This window comes from Podarcis pityusensis, assembly GCF_964106645.2.
Source record: "Podarcis pityusensis genome assembly, chromosome: 12".
NCBI lineage: Eukaryota > Metazoa > Chordata > Lepidosauria > Squamata > Lacertidae > Podarcis > Podarcis pityusensis.
The window spans coordinates 28,811,604-28,828,066 of NC_138037.1; the positions used below are offsets into that span (position 1 = coordinate 28,811,604).

Here is a 16,463-nt window from a genome sequence, read left to right on the forward strand (position 1 = left end):
TGATTTAATAGCCAGATTCAGCTGGATGAGAGCACTTAATTCAACTCTAAATGCTTCTGTGATGGCCCACAGAGGTTACTCTTGTTCATATTATCCAGCAATGATGGACATAATTTCCTAGGAACCTCCCTGGAGCCAGCCCCAATGTAATGAATTGAAGCTAGCCAAGCGGTTGGGTGGTTATCTGCACACAGGCATTTAACTGAAGCTTCTGTAGAAGTTCTTAGTAGTCTGTGGCAATAGCCTGACGAGACACTGAATATATATACAGTGGTACCTCGGGTTAAGTACTTAACTCGTTCCGGAGGTCCGTTCTTAACCTGAAACTGTTCTTAACCTGAAGCACCACTTTAGCTAATGGGCCTCCTGCTGCTGCCACGCCGCCGGAGCACGATTTCTGTTCTCATCCTGAAGCAAAGTTCTTAACCCGAGGTACTATTTCTGGGTTAGCAGAATCTGTAACCTGAAGCGTATGTAACCTGAGGTACCACTGTGTCTCTCTCTGTGTGTGTGTGTGTGTGTGTGTGTGTGTGTGTGTGTGTATATATGTGTGTGTGTGTGTGTGTGTGCGCGTGTGTGTATCTATCTATCTATCTATCTATCTATGTATCAGCATACTTAGGAATTGTGTTAGAAAATGTGGGCCATGATCCTAATTGCATGTACCTGGGAGTAGTCAAAATTCAATAGGGCTGACTTCAAAGTAGACATGGTTAGGATTGTGTTGTCTTTTAGTAATGTTACTCAGAGACAATTCGCAGTTGAGTGTTACATTGCAGAGAATTAGAGCACTACAAATTTATACTACAGTATAACTGGCATGGTCTCTTACGAAGAATCTTGGGAAATAACTAGCACTCCTTCAAATTAAGAGTAGTGCCACTCATATCTAAAATATACTTTAGTTTCAGTGTCTCCAGCCACTTGCTTCACTCTCCATAGACATGTTGGTATAAAGGTACCAACAAATGCTCCCTCTGTGTAATGCTCTAGAGAGGTGTAGTGATGCCATTTGCACTTCTGGGAGTTCACCCAGCATCTCTATTAATGCGAGAAAAATACAACTTTATACATAACTGTTGCCTGCCAGGAATGTACTGCATTTCAAGGGTTGCCAATATTTGGGGGCTCATTGTCCCATTTGGAAATTGGAAAACATTTGTGGGTACCACCACAAAATGACTATAGTAAGGCCATGGCTTGCCACAAAATGGCTGCCACAACAAAGGACAAGTAACCTGCCTAAAAAAACTGAGTGCAAGGCAGAGTTGGGTTCTGAGCCCCAGAATACAAAGCCACTTATTTGCTTACACAATTTTCAAAGAAAGTATTACGTTTGTGACAAAGCCCCTCCTTCTTCTTTGTACATGTTCGTTGTATGTAGACTTTGTTTGATTTTTTTAAAAATAAGAAATATATAGAGCTCTCCTGTCACCATTGCAGGATCACTCAGTAATTGATTCTCCCCACCTCGGCTTGTGTAATGATCACTTGGGAAACAGCGTGTTGATCAGTTTTGCTCCCAAATGTTGGCATTTAGGAGAGAAATAGTGACTGATGTATCCAGTGTGCCTTTTTTTTTTTTAAGGGTGGCTTAAAAAGAGCTCCTTAATGAAAAAAATGCCCAGGTTTGAAAAATCAGTCAGTTTAATTACTGTGTTTTATGAAGGCCATCACCCATTGCTGATTACTAGAGTGATAAAATCTTTGGCTTTGGTAGCCTCAGTAGGGGGTAAGCCGGTGTAAGTAGAGGCAAAGCCCAGTAATTATCACCCTAAATCCTTGTGTTTCTCATTACGATATTCCTTAATTTGTGTTACCATACAGTCTTTGAGGTCTTTAATGTACATATTACATACACCAACAGGAATAAAAGCTGTGTCTTCAGCTACACTCTTAATCTAAAATGAAATATGTGCACTTAAAGTGGTTTAACTTGCTTCCTGCCCATTCTGGAGATGTGTGTGATAGATTGTGATATGTGTATATATTAAGGCCTGCTACTGCAGTGGGAGGGCCCGACGGAGCCTGTTGCAGCCGCAGCAGACCCTCCCCTCGGCCTTTTGGGGGGCGGCCGGGGCTCCTCCCAGCAGCCCACTGTCAGGGGGGCAGCGGGAGGACCCCATGGAGCCACTTGGCTGTGGAATATTGAGGGCTTTTTTGTGGGTATGGTAGTAGTGATGTATGGAAGTGAGAGCAGGAGCATAAAGAAGGCTAATCACCGAAGAATTGATTCTTTTGAATTATGGTGCTGGAGGAGACTCTTGAGAGTCCCATGGACTGCAAGAAGATGAAACCTATCCATTCTGAAGGAAATCAGCCTTGAGTGCTCACTGGAAGGTGCTCCTGAAGCTGAGGCTCCAGTACTTTGGCCACCTCATGAGAAGAGAAGACTCCCTGGAAAAGACCCTGATGTTGGGAAAGATGGAGGGCACAAGGAGAAGGGGACGACAGAGGACGAGATGGTTGGACAGTGTTCTCGAAGCTACAAACATGAGTTTGACCAAACTGCAGGAGGCAGTGGAAGAGAGGAGTGCCTGGCGTGCTCTGGTCCTTGGGGTCACGAAGAGTTGGACACGACCAAACAACAACGAGCACCCAGGGCACCGAAAAGACGGCACCCCTGCCTGCTGCCTCAGGTAAGGCGGATGATTTTGCCTCGTCGTGAGCATTGAAATAAGATTCAACAGCCAGTCCAGTCAACACTTGAACCTGGAATGGAGAGGAGACACCGCCTTGTCCTTTTCCTCAGGAAGCAAAATGTCTTAGGCTGACCCTGAGTCAGGCAAACCAGTAAAAGGCAACAACAGCTACTCGCTGCTCACCTGCCCTTTCTCTCTCGCCTGCACCAACGGGAAGGGGCAGCCTCTTGTTCCTCTGCCTTCAATTCTCTGGGCGAGTGAGCAGCATGAACAGCAGTGGCAAAGGGGGGGGGGGGAATGAGCTGCTGCCACGAATAAAGCCTTTATTCAGAGTTATCCAATAAAATATTGTTAGTATTATTATTAACGAATAATAATAATACTTACCATTTAGTTAATTGTAGATTGGTAGGGATGGTTGTTTGCAAGAATCGTTTTACTGTTTTTAGAATTTGTATTTATTTGCATTTTGTTTTGTACACCCTTTTGGTGGTTGGTGAAGCAGTTTATAAATTTGCTAAATAAATAAATAAATAAAGGTTACAGACTCCGCTATCCCAGAAATAGTGGTCGCTTCAGGATGAGAACAGAAATTGTGCTCCGGCGGCGCGGCAGCAGCGGGAGGCCCCATTAGCTAAAGTGGTGCTTCAGGTTAAGAACAGTTTCAGGTTAAGAATGGACCTCTGGAACGAATTAAGTACTTAACCAGAGCCTAGGGCTTGCCGATCAGAAGGTTGGCGGTTCGAATACCCACGACGGGGTGAGCTCCCCTTGCTCGGTTCCTACTCCTGCCAACCTAGCAGTTCGAAAGCACGTCAAAGTGCAAGTAGACGAATAGGTACTGCTCCGGCGGGAAGGTAAACGGCGTTTCCGTGCGCTGCTCTGTTTCGCCAGAAGTGGCTTAGTCATGCTGGCCACATGACCCGGAAGCTGTATGCCGGCTCCCTCGGCCAATAAAGCGAGATGAGCGCCACAACCCCAGAGTTGGCCACGACTGGACCTAATGGTCAGGGGTCCCTTTACCTTTACCTTTACCACTGTATATGTTGCTTAATGCCAAACATAGCCTTCTAAGCCATTTGCAAAGTCACGCAACATTAAAATATCAACAACCATTATTAAAAGAGGCAACAGGAGAATCCCGTTAAAATGACGCCAATTAATATGGGAGATGAACGTTTTGTGCAAGCCAGTGGAATGCCAGTACAGATGAGGCCTTTCAGCAAGGAGACCCCACTCCATAACATTGGGGCTGCTACCAGTGTGGGGAGGGGGAGATAACGACTGCCTCTGTGTCACCTTAAGGCAGTAATCATGAGGCCACTGCAACCGGGTTCCATTTGTTATCTTAATTGGGTAGTGAAGCGAAAATTGGTATTTCTAACCTGATCCATAGTAATTTAGGGATTTTAATGTTAAGTTACAAGAGCTTAAAACTGGCTGGGTATGAAATGGGTGCTGCTTGTCTCCCAGGCCATGAAATTCTACATCAAACAAATGAAATACTGTGAAAATCCCTGAAACGAGAAGTAATTGACTAGAAATATTATCTTATAGAATTTAAAAAAATAACCAAAATCAAAAAGTTTAAGGAAAAAATTTGAAAAATCTAGAACCTTACCCCCTTTCTTTGAATTTGGTCATTTAAGGTTTATGATTTCTCTATTTCCTTCTGAGGAAACTGAATAGTTCAGTGAAACAAGGTTTGTAGCCGGCATCCCGTTAAGGCTTTGTTCAATTCTAGGTTTTTCTAATTTTTTCCTTAAACTTTTTGATTTTGGTTATTTAGTTTAATTCTAGAAGATAATATTTCTAGTCAATTACTTCTCATTTCAGGGATTTTCACGGTATTTCATTTGTTTTGTGTAATTTCTCAGTTCCGCGACTGTCTTTTTTCTACTGATGAAATTCTACATCAGCTGCATGCTCTGCAACAGCTATAAGGGAAACAACACATTGCATCTAAACATGAGGACAGGCATGCCCCAGTCCATTGAGTGATCTGCAGTATCTGTCTATAAGGAAGCGGGACGACATGTTGAACTGGTCCGTAGCCTAGGTGTGGATGTAGAGGAGCCTTCTAGCACAGCACCCTGGTTCATAAACAGATATTCTCCCGGGGCAATGGGGATCAGGAGGGAGAAGCTGTACTGAATTTCCTAATATTGTACAACATCTTAATGTGGAAGAAGGAAAATGCACTTTTAAAAGTAATATAGCATCATTAACATTGTGTAGCATCTTAATAAGGAACCATGAAATAGTGTATTTAAAATAACAAATTTAGCCAGGATGAGGAGGGAAGTAAACTTATTTCCCAAGAACATTTTCTTGTTTTTTTCTATATACACACAGTAAGATCAGCTTGACTAGGAAATTGTTACAGCTATTTCCCTGCGCTACAGGGAATTGAGTGAAAAAAATGTTCAGTGCCAATATGGGTTAAAGCGATATCACATTAATGTAATGGTGTTCTTGTTTGTGAAATTCAGCTGAACAGGCATGCTCTCCTCCTTGCTAGTACCAGCATATGTTTTCTGGAGGAATATCTTCTAAAACAAGAATTCGTTTGTATAATTAATCATCTTTATGATTCTTCTGTGGTTTGAGCCTGTCACTTTCAATAGCAACCTTGGTTGTGAGGGAGGACTTAATTATGGTGTTAAAATGCTTTTTCCTTAATGGTTGGTGAAGTTGTGTGTTGTATAAATGTATGGCGCAATGGAATGTATGTCTTGATAAGGAGCCGGTTAGCCTAAAATTGCAGCACATTACGGAAGAGTTCAGGACATTAATTTGCTCCGTAGAAAAGCGGAAACGACATATTTGAACTATAATTTTATGGTATTTGCAGGCGCTTTGGCTGTGATCCAGCAGACCGCAAGTACACAGGTTTGGTGGCTTTTAAAAAAGCAAAAGATCCATACATTCCTCATGCCAGCCAGGCAGTTCCTTGCCTTTCCGTAGCAGACAGCCAGAGCCTGTGACGCTTGCAACCTTTCGGAAAACAGCTCTTGAGAATTATTAATTTTCAGAGGCAGCCACCTGCTTTAAAAAATAAAAAAGAGGTACCTCGTGTTAGGCATTTATTTGTATGTCTTTTTGGAATTTGTATTCTACCCCGTAGGAAGTGTCTCAGGACAGCTTAAAATAAATAATAATAAAATCAGTGTCAATATGAAAGGAAGCATACATTCATAACTAAATTGATACACAGAAGAGGTGTCACAGAAAGCAAGTTTACTAATTTCTCACTGGAAGCATCCCAGATAAAAAATTTCAATTAATTTGTACCCCACCTCAAATCCCTCCAAATCAGTATCTCTTTAATTTATTCAATTTCAGTTAATTCTCCAACTGATCCTGTTCCACATCAATCCAGTTCTCTTCAGTTAACCACACTTATTACAGATCTTAAACATATGCGTTGCCCCAAATTAATATCCTACCAGGAACCTGGGTCATCTCCCAGTTCAGTTTCCCCTTCTAGTCATTTCCCACCCAGAAGCACTTAGTGTAGTTCAAGATTTCTGGCTTGGCCCCCTTGGGAAAGAGCCACAGCTCAGTGGTAGAGCATCTGGTTTGCATGCAGAAGGTTGCAGGTTCAATCACCGGCGTCTCCCGGTAATACTGGAAATGTCCTATTTCTGAAACCCTGGAGAGCTGCTGCCAGTCAGTGTAGATAATACTGAGCTATATGGACCAATGGTCTGATTTAGTATAAGGCAACATCCTATGTTCAGCCGTAGCAACATCTCTTCTGTCAGCTGAGATTTATACTTCTGACAAAGTGGATTCCAGTCTGCTGGTGTGTATACTATAATACATTTGTGAATGTTTAAGGAGTCACAAGGCATTTTGTTATTTTTGCTGGAGCCCAACTAACCCTTAAAGAGAACCACTGCCAGTTTAGTACAGTATGCAGAATGGACTGTAAGTGTTAAGATTTTTGTTGGAGTTCTTTTCTCAATGCAGTAAGATATAGAAAGCTAAAGTAAATTTTAAAAAGAACCTGAAAATTGCTACAAAAAGTACAAGTAGAATACTGTACAAAGTCCTCTCTTAAAGGTTGTTCTTAGCCCTTGCCACCCACAGAAGGTAATAGGCCTCCCCTTGGGATTTTTCCTTTCTGCTCTGAGCCAAATAGGCAGAATGAACCATTATTGGATTTCCCGAGGCCGGTGAAGCTTTGGAGTCGGCAAGGGTGCCTGGACTTTCTTTGGTTCAAAAAGTTTGTGGGGAGGGTTGGATTGGAGTGAGACGCAGAACCATCAAGCTCAAGCCAACAATGAAGATGGTGCTGTGGAAAATGAGGGGGAAATGTTAGTGCAGTTCTTTAAACGGTAGGCAGTTTGGCCAACTTGCTAATTTGCTTAACATTATCTAAGCAGGGGGGATGTGGGTGGCGCTGTGGGTTAAACCACAGAGCCTAGGACTTGCCGATCAGAAGGTCGGCAGTTCGAATCCCCGCGACGGGGTGAGCTCCTGTTGCTCGGTCCCAACATAGCAGTTAGAAAGCACATCAAAGTGCAAGTAGATAAATAGGTACCGCTCTGGCGGGAAGGTAAATGGCGTTTCCGTGCGCTGCTCTGGTTCGCCAGAAGTGGCTTAGTCATGCTGGCCACGTGACCCGGAAGCTGTACGCCGGCTCCATTGGCCAATAAAGCGAGATGAGCGCCGCAACCCCATAATCGGCCACGAATGGACCTAATGGTCAGGGGTCCCCTATACCTTTACCTATCTAAGCAGGAACTTGTGGACCTCCAGAGGTTGCTCTCCATCCCTCCCAGAGATGATGGGACATGCAATGTCCTGAGAACTGGAAGGTCACATGTTCCCAACCCTTATCTCTTAAGGATTAGCCAAACTTTTCAATTTCGAGGGTTTCGTCTGAGGTGCGCCTGAACTTTTAGCTGTTGTGTGTTTCGCCAGTGGAAAAAATCTGGTGTGTGTGCCTGTAGGGATCCTGCGGTTTCTTATCTTTTGCTGCTGCAACTCCCATGATCTGTAACGGCGGCCCCCGAACAGTGCAAAGAGACACAGTTCGCAGCAGAGGTTAATCAAGATGAAAACCCACAAATGAACTTTATGGGAGGGGGGTGGTATGTACAGTTCCTGTGCGATACCTGCTGTGTGTTGAGCGGAGACAGTCTTTAGCCCGTCTGTGGTATCCCACCCCTTCAGTTAAGCACACCAGTATATACACAGAGCTGATTAAAATCATCTGCATGCAGTTTTCTGGCTTCAACCTCTTGCCGGTGGTTTCATCCATTGTTAGCAATGATGCTTGGCTCTCTGAAGAGTTAAGCACAGTGGTACTCCAGCTATGTGAACAGGGTGCTTTCGGTTACTTTGGTGGCCTTCCTCCCCCCCCCCCCTTCAGATTACCTCCCACTTTGTTTCCAACCATGTGTGTGGCATTGGGAGTTGCCTGGAAAAATACAGACTTTTTCATACTATATATAAAGAAAAATAATGAAGGAGTTTTGATACTACCGCAGCATCAAAGCCAGAAAAGGTGTGTGCTTATATATATATATATATATATATATATATACGTGCGAGCAGACCCCATAGGGAGAAAGAAATCTATATGGATTTCTAATATGGAAATGTTTTCCTTACTGGGTTCGTCTTCTGTGTAAGATTTGGGAAGGAGTGTTGCATTTACGATTGTCTTCATGCAGTGTTTCATCCTTTTGTAAATTTTAATTATTTATTTTTAATACGTCTGTGCCGATACTTCTACTTCTTTTGTCTTGATTTGAGTATCTGTCACTCTAAATGAATCCATGCAGGAAAGCTTTGCTGGGTTGGGACCAGACTGACGGAGTTATGATGTAGCCCCCTTGAGAGCCAGTGTGTTGATAGTGGTTAGAGCCTCGGACTAGGACCTGGGAGACTGGGGTTCAAATCCCTACTCAGCAATGAAGCTCACTTAGGTGACCTTGGGCCGGTCACTGCCTAACCTACTTCACAGGGTTGTTGGGATCAAACAAGGACGGGAAGAACCAAGTATGCCATCTTGAGTTCCTGGGGGGGGGGGGGAAATATTGGGATATAAATGCAAGAAATAAATAAATGGGGCAAGTTACTCAAAGGGACGCGGGTGGCGCTGTGGGTTAAACCACAGAGCCTAGGACTTGCCGATAAGAAGGTCGGCCGTTCGAATCCCAGTGATGAGGTGAGCTCCCGTTCCTCGGTCCCTGCTCCTGCCAACCTAGCAGTTTGAAAGCACGTCAAAGTGCAAGTAGATAAATAGGTACCGCTCCTGCGAGAAGGCAAACGGTGTTTCCATGTGCTGCTCAGTTTATTCGATCTGCAGCACTTGTACAAGTGCCATGCAACACCTGCTCTTTACTTGTAAGGAGTCATTCCTTTAGAGCAGGCATAGGCAAACTGCGACCCTCCAGATGTTTTGGAACTACAATTCCCATCATCCCTAGCTAACAGGACCAGTGGTCAGGAATGATGGGAATTGTAGTCTCAAAACATCTGGAGGGCCGGAGTTTGCCTATCCCTGCGTTAGAGTGACAGCACCTGAAATTTGGAACTCCCTGTCTATTGACCTTAGGCTGGCAATATCATTGTCCTCTTTTATATGCTTGCTGAAAACTGTTGTGTTTACGGCAGGCCTATCCAAACATATGATTTGGTTGTAACTGGTCTTAAATTAGTTGTAGATGTACAATCCTACAATTCTATGATTCTGTTGTTTTAAGATATTTATAACAATTTTAAATGTTTTAAATACAGAGGTACCTCGGGTTAAGTACTTAATTCGTTCCGGAGGTCCGTTCTTAACCTGAAACTGTTCTTAACCTGAAGCACCACTTTAGCTAATGGGGCCTCCCGCTGCTGCCGCGCCGCCGGAGCACAATTTCTGTTCTCATCCTGAAGCAAAGTTCTTAACCCCAGGTAATATTTATGGGTTAGCAGAGTCTGTAACCTGAAGCGTATGTAACCTGAAGCGTATGTAACCCGAGGTACCACTGTATTTATTTTATTTTTAATTACAGGTGTCTCTGCTGCCCTGGTAGGAAGAATGGGTTATAAATCAATCAGTCAATCAGTCAATCAATCAATCAATCAATTAAAATAACTTAAAGCGGCAGCCTGACTGAGATAGGTTTATTAAGACACCTTAGTGTTCAACATAACAGTTTCCTTTTTCTCTTAAAATCCCAAACATGCTACTGAGGAAGGAAGAAACTTAAAGCTTTTAACTTAAATTGTTTGGTCAGTCACTCATGTATGTGTTATAAATCAGGTATTTGACAGTATCATTCTAGAATCCAGTTCCTTCTTACCCTGTTGTCTAGTTCCTTGCATGACTGAATCGTGAAGAAATCTTTACATGCAAAACTGTTTGCAACAAATCTCATTCCATATCAAATGCATTTCTTATGGTTTGTGTGCAGACAACTTCAGGATGGCAAAAGCTGTGCTTGGAGTAAAGAGTTAATGCGCTCCTGAGATAGGGTTTTTCTGATCTTTCCTAAAATGCTTCTGTTAAATTGAAAGATTATAAGGATGCTGATAAACCACACTTGCTCTTTATTTTGAAGCCTCATCTTAGTCATTATAACCATTTGCCTGGCTGATGCTATTGGAGGAACCAAGCTAAAATTAACCCAAACTTTTTTTTTTTGCGGTCCTTAATTAGCCAGCTTTACAAAATCTTTTTAACTAGCTCTCTTGAAGCCAAACATAATTTAGAATGGAATATATAAAAATGAGAACCCTGAGATGGAAATTTTAGTGAATCTGCATTACAGGCTTCAGATAAAGAAAGGAGAAGAAATGTGTGTGTGTGTGTGTGTGTGTATCTGTCCAAATATATATTTGAATAGGAAACATAAAATCCAAATGGCACCTCTCTGACATTCATTTTTGTAAAATGATATGCAAGGATATAGATGGAAGTTGAAGGTGGTACAGTGGTACCCAACCCTGGTAGTTTGTCTCCTGAAGCAACTGTGGCAGCAGGCACACTATACCTTTAAAAGAGTACCCCAAGCTACATACTTGCTCCAAGAGCAGACCGCCTCCCATAGGGAGGTGTCTCAGTCTTACCTGGATTGAGCTTCAGTTTGTTGGCTCTCATCCAGTCCATTACCGAGGCAAGACACTGGTCCAGCACGTCCACTGCCTCACCTGCCGATGTAAAGGAGAGATAGAGCTGAGTGTCATCAGCATATTGCTGACAATGTACTTCAAAACTCTATAGACGATCCCACTTGGTGGTTCCATGTAGAAGTTAAAAACTGCAGGGGAGATAAAAATGGAACCCTGAGGAGCCCCATGTTAAAGGCTCCATGGGGCGGAGGAGTGCTCCCCAAGCACCCCTCTCGAAATGACCATCCAAGCAGGACCAGAATCACCACAAAGCATCACCACCCGCCCCCAACTCGGATAGAGGCTCCAGAGGGATACTATAGTCAAGGGAAGATCAAGGAGAATTAATAGGGACACATTTCCCTCTCCTTCTTCCGACAGAGGTGACCAAAGCAGTTTTTGTGCCCAAACCAGGAGAAATTCAATTAGGTACACATTTAAAGCCAAATCTATCAAAATTCCACTTTCCAAAATGATGTGAACCGACAAACAGCCATCCTTCAAAATTCACATTTTTACCCGAACTTTGTGATGGAGTTCTCCCACCCAACACTGTTTACAAAAATGTGTGTATTAGGGGGAAGTGTGCATAAAAAGGAAGATATTAATGAAAATAGCATACACAAGTGCATTATATTAGGGGAAATTGCTTGTACTGTAGTCCATTAAACTGCATATACAAATGTGTTTTCTAGGAGAAATTTGCACTAAAATGCTGGTGAATTTTCATATGGATTTAAAGGGGGGGGGGGGAATCAGAAATTGTTGCCAGATGTGGAGAACTGAATTTAAGATTGGAAAAATGGAGGCAACTGAAATGGACAGATCCTTTCTTCTGCACTTGTAGTACAAATTTGCATAAGGTGCATAAAAGGATTGTCTGGTTTTATGGCTCACTAGCAGTAATGGGACACATACCCCAGATGCTCAGTGTCAGTCACACTGCTTCCTGCCTTGAAAGAAGTTCCTTTCCAGCCATCTACGTTGCATAATTTCTTTAAACAGTTACTTTCTCCTACAGCATCCAGCGAGAGATTACAGACTTTACGGAGCTGTAAAAATGTGCATGGTTAATTTAAATTCATGTTGCCGGCTTCTAGGGTCGGAGTCTATGAAAATGTACATAGAGGAAGCAGTCTGGTGATTGTTTCAATCTTGTTTTGCATTATCTCTCAAAAATTGCAAGACTAGATTCGGCTAGAATGGATTCTGGGGTGGGGTGGGATTGTCCCGTGGTATCACTAAAGCACCCTAGCATCCATTCCATTGAAATACATATCCCGCTCGGAGCATACTTTTGTCCTGTCTTCATAAGAATAAAGTGAAAAAAGGAACAATTTTACCAGGTATTTTCAGTGTTAAGGGGTAGGAGAAGAAATTCTGATCAGCTTGCATAATATTCGCTTGCTCTAGAGATGCTTAGCATTTTTATTATATATCTTTTCTGTAGCTGTACTGAGAAACAGGGCAGAGCAAAAATGCCCCCTGCCCCCTCTCAAATCTCGCTGCATAATGATTTCAGAAATATGACATGGTGCATACATTTTTAACATGTGTAACCCATCCTGGAGTTCCATTCTAACTGCAGTGTAGTATCGCCCTGGCCGTGTCCAACTGCTGCTATTATAACATTCCGACCTCAACTTATAGCAGAGATAGGGAGCCTGTGGCCCTCTCATTGGACTCCACCTCCCATCAGCCCCAGCTAACATGGCCAATGGGCAGGGATGGTGGGAAAGCCACAGCTTCCTTATCCCCAACTTGTTGTGGTCTTCTACTGTAGTAGGACATCTCCTTCCAAACCAACACTTTCAGATAGCAGGGAAGCTAGGCCAGTCTGATTCAGTGCCATCATTACTGAGATGCATAAACATAAAGAGCACATCTCAAACCAAGGCTGATGAGATCATGTTGTGGCGAAACATGATTTATAAACTGCGTAAATAAATGCTTAATGTTTGAAAGTCTAAATAGGCTTGCCTACATCAACCAGAGGGACGCAGGTGGCGCTGTGGGTTAAACCACAGAGCCTAGGACTTGCCGATCAGAAGGTCAGCAGTTCGAATCCCCACGACGGGGTGAGCTCCTGTTGCTCGGTCCCTGCTCCTGCCAACCTAGCAGTTCGAAAGCACGTCAAAGTGCAAGTAGATAAATAGGTACCGCTCCGGCAGGAAGGTAAACGGCGTTTCCGTGCGCTGCTCTGGTTCGCCAGAAGCGGCTTAGTCATGCTGGCCACCTGACCCGGAAGCTGTACGCCGGCTTCCTCGGCCAATAAAGCGAGATGAGCGCCGCAACCCCAGAGTCGGTCATGACTGGACCTAATGGTCAGGGGTCCCTTTACCTTTACATCAACCAGAAAAGGCTTTTGTTGGTTTTAAAGGTATCGATAGCATTTGGTTGGATTCTGCCATTTGTTAACATGATGAAAATGTGCCATGTTCATTTCATTGCCCTACAGCATTTTTATCCTATATCTAGCCATCCATCCATCTATTTATCTATCTAGTATCACTGTAGGGGCTAACCTGTGGTCCTCCAGATGCTGAACTATATTGCTGATCAGCCCTAGCCAGCAGTAGGCAGGATGCTTGGAATAGTATTTTAGCAATATCTTTAGGCAAGCCTAAGAAAAGTAACACCATAACTGTTCAACTGGCTGTTAACATACCCCATCATAGATTTTTATAAAACACCCAGTTGCATCATTCCTCCAAGAGGGCTGCTGTAAACAGAATAACGAACGACTGTCAAAACAGTGTGGCTTAAGACCTCCCTTTGTCCAGTCTTAATTTCTCCGCGCCACTGTCTGTTTAATTCTTGCAGCTTGCTATACCGCACAACGATGAGTGGACCCGATTTGCCCGGACTCTGGTGGAAATCCGTGCCAACAGAGCAGACAGCGAAGAAGAAGGAACCATGGAGATCTCTGCCTAGAAGAGAGAAAGGTGTCCTTCCCTTTATAGCCACCTGCCCTCTGTTGATTGCAGTCATGTTCCGTGTCAAGTCAGTATTGTTGTGGCTTTCCATGCCAGTGTTGCTGCCAGCTTTCCCCAGGGTTCCGATTTCTCCATATTAATCGCGTTGTGCTTCAAGCCGTCTGAAAATATCCAGAGCGTTTTCATGCTTCATATTTCTTTTTGAGAAGTTTACGAATGAGAGGACAAATCAAGCCCAAGTGGGTTCAGTTGTTGCCTTTTAAATCCTTTAGTAGCTGCAGTAACTAGCTAGGAACTCCTGAATAAACTTGGGCTCACGCGCGTTTCTGGCACAGTCCTATTAAATCCATATGAAGTCAGATATGATTGGGTACAGATGTGGTGCGCTTCGCAACATGGGACTGGGCCAGAGACTTTTAGATGTGGTGTTTCACATGGTGACTTACATTATGAATGGATGTACTATATGAACATTGCTGCTCCTTATTTATTGCGGTGTGCTGCATGGAACATATTTATTTGAAAGCATTAAAATAAACGATCCCAAAGCATGTGCATAACGAGCAAACTGCATTGTCTCTGCATGCCTGTTGGGGTTATGTCGAGTCCCAAACAACTATTACTAGATGTCACTTTTTACTAAAATGAAATCTGTAAAAGGGTTTGGTTGAATAAACAGAACTTTCTAAAATCGCCTATTAATCCTAGATACTTTAGCGATATTTCATGTGCAGTTGGTCCCCGGCACTCATTGCAGGATACCACTAATGGTCTGAATGAGGAAGTGTTGTTTCAGAAGTAGACAGAGGCAACGGCAGTAAAATGTGTCAGAGCTGTTCTGTAGCCACATTTTGTTGGTTTTCTTCTTGATAAAATTATTTCCGTTACTGGTCAGTCAGAGAATTGTAACTTCTGGGGTAGTAACATTGATTAGATGAACAGGGTTTTGTTTTTCTTGGAGTGGTAAGAGTCAATATTACTTGTTCAGATTTGCACCGGTAATACAAATGCACAAGCATAATTAATCTTACCGGCGAGATTTCTGTGGGCCATTCTGATGCTTCATATGTATAGACCCATGTGTAAATTTAAGCTCTGAGCTTCTGCAGCTTCCCAGGCACACGGGCCAATTTTCCACTGTTAGCGCTCAAATTACTGCAGAATCTGTCTGTGCACTTACACGAGGTCTGACATTACTTCCTCTGTTCAGCTGCAACCATTGGGATGGTCCATTGGGAGGGCTTTGGAGTCCTGCCTGCCCATCCCGCTTCCATCAGTCCCACCCACCATGGTCAATGGTCAGGGATGGTGAAGAGCTACAAGTTTCCCATCCCTACATTAGTATCCAAATTGGACATACCTTCCTAGTCCACTGTTAAATGATCCAAAATAAGTGTCTTTTGTCAATGGAATGGGACTGGCAGTGTCTCAAGGTGAGGGTTGTTTGGATACTGGTTAAGCTCCACGTCAGCATCTTTCATCCTAACCTGCTCAAAATGATGCAGAGTTTGGTCCAGATACTTGGCTTTACAGAGAGAGCCAAAGCAAAAAAAGCAAAACTACACATTTTGGTCCTATTGTTCACAATTCCATTTTTTTCTCTCTGCAGCCATGCATCTGCCAACTGGCACCATCCGTTTTGTCCCCGGACTTTGCCAAAATATAGTTGTTGGATTTAGCGCCCTGTATTTCCTGCAAAGTTGCAGCGCTGCCTCTTAGGCGGCAAGTAGGACTACTTTCTAAAGTACACACAGAGAGTGGTTAAAAAAGCACAATTTGTTCAAGTGCTGTTTCTGGGTTATTTGCTGTGTTTAACTTCCCCAGGGAGTTCCATAATGAAAGTATCTTGAGGTTTACTTATTTCCAAACCAGCCAGTAATTTATTATGTATAATCATTAGATTTAAAATATGTCCTTTAGCGTAAGCAGCACAGCTAAACGGCTCAAGCGACAAACCGATGCTTCCATTTCCAAAGTGCTTTTTACGCTGCTCGTTTTCCACAGTGCGGAGCCTAATCAGAACCGACGAGCCGAATGCACAGCCACACCAATTGGGCTGTGCTCATCGGACGCGTCCAAGGAACCAACGTGGCAAAAAGGTCCTCCTTGGTGGCACATTCAGGGCACTCTTGCCCTGAAGTCTTGGTGCAGTTAAAGTGATGGCTGCTCTTATCAATAGCGCTGCAGTCCTTACCCTATCCCTATTATAGCTGACTGGCTGAGGTTAAGACAACAGGATCTTGCTTGTTAAATTTGTGGCAGAATTTGAGGTTTGAACAAGGTGGGTCGGGGAGACTGCTCAGCATTCAGCTCAAATTCTCAGCCAGGACACAACTACAGTACCCATACAAGGCACAGCAAGGCTTTATAAATTCACAGCCTGGCCTTCTTTTCATGAAGAAGTCAAGTTGGCAAAGTCCCATCTAAGCCTGCTCCCAGCCAATGCTTAGGCACCTTCTATTTGGACCTTTAAATGGCTGCTGAAAACTTATTTGTTCTGCCAGGCTTATGCAGGCAATTAAGAATAGGTAATAGTAGTACCAGATTTTAATTTTTATGTGTGTTTTTAAGTATATATAGATATTATTGTAAAACATTTTGATATTTCTTATAATAGCGACCAGTGTATAAATATTTTTCTTAAAATAAATGCATGGAGTTTGGTTCTGCTGCAAACACCCGAAGCTTGTTCAATGAAGGCCCTTGCTCTTAATTGAGACGTAGAACTTTAACCAATCAGTTCTATTAAATCAATAAAAATGGCAGT

General features: G+C 43.2%; 1 protein-coding gene across 7 annotated transcripts in view; it reads left to right on the forward strand.

Annotated features, from left to right (window-relative positions):
* DYNC1I1 (dynein cytoplasmic 1 intermediate chain 1) overlaps window positions 1–14,398 on the forward strand; it is a 253,297-nt gene extending 238,899 nt beyond the window's left edge. For all 7 annotated transcript variants that reach the window (XM_080974760.1, XM_080974757.1, XM_080974758.1 and 4 more), the window contains one exon: window positions 13,584–14,398. In XM_080974760.1, coding sequence (XP_080830886.1) covers window positions 13,584–13,694 — 111 coding nt within the window. In that variant the 3' untranslated portion in view covers window positions 13,695–14,398. The remainder of the gene's footprint in view (window positions 1–13,583) is intronic.
* Window positions 14,399–16,463: the final 2,065 nt, after the last annotated feature.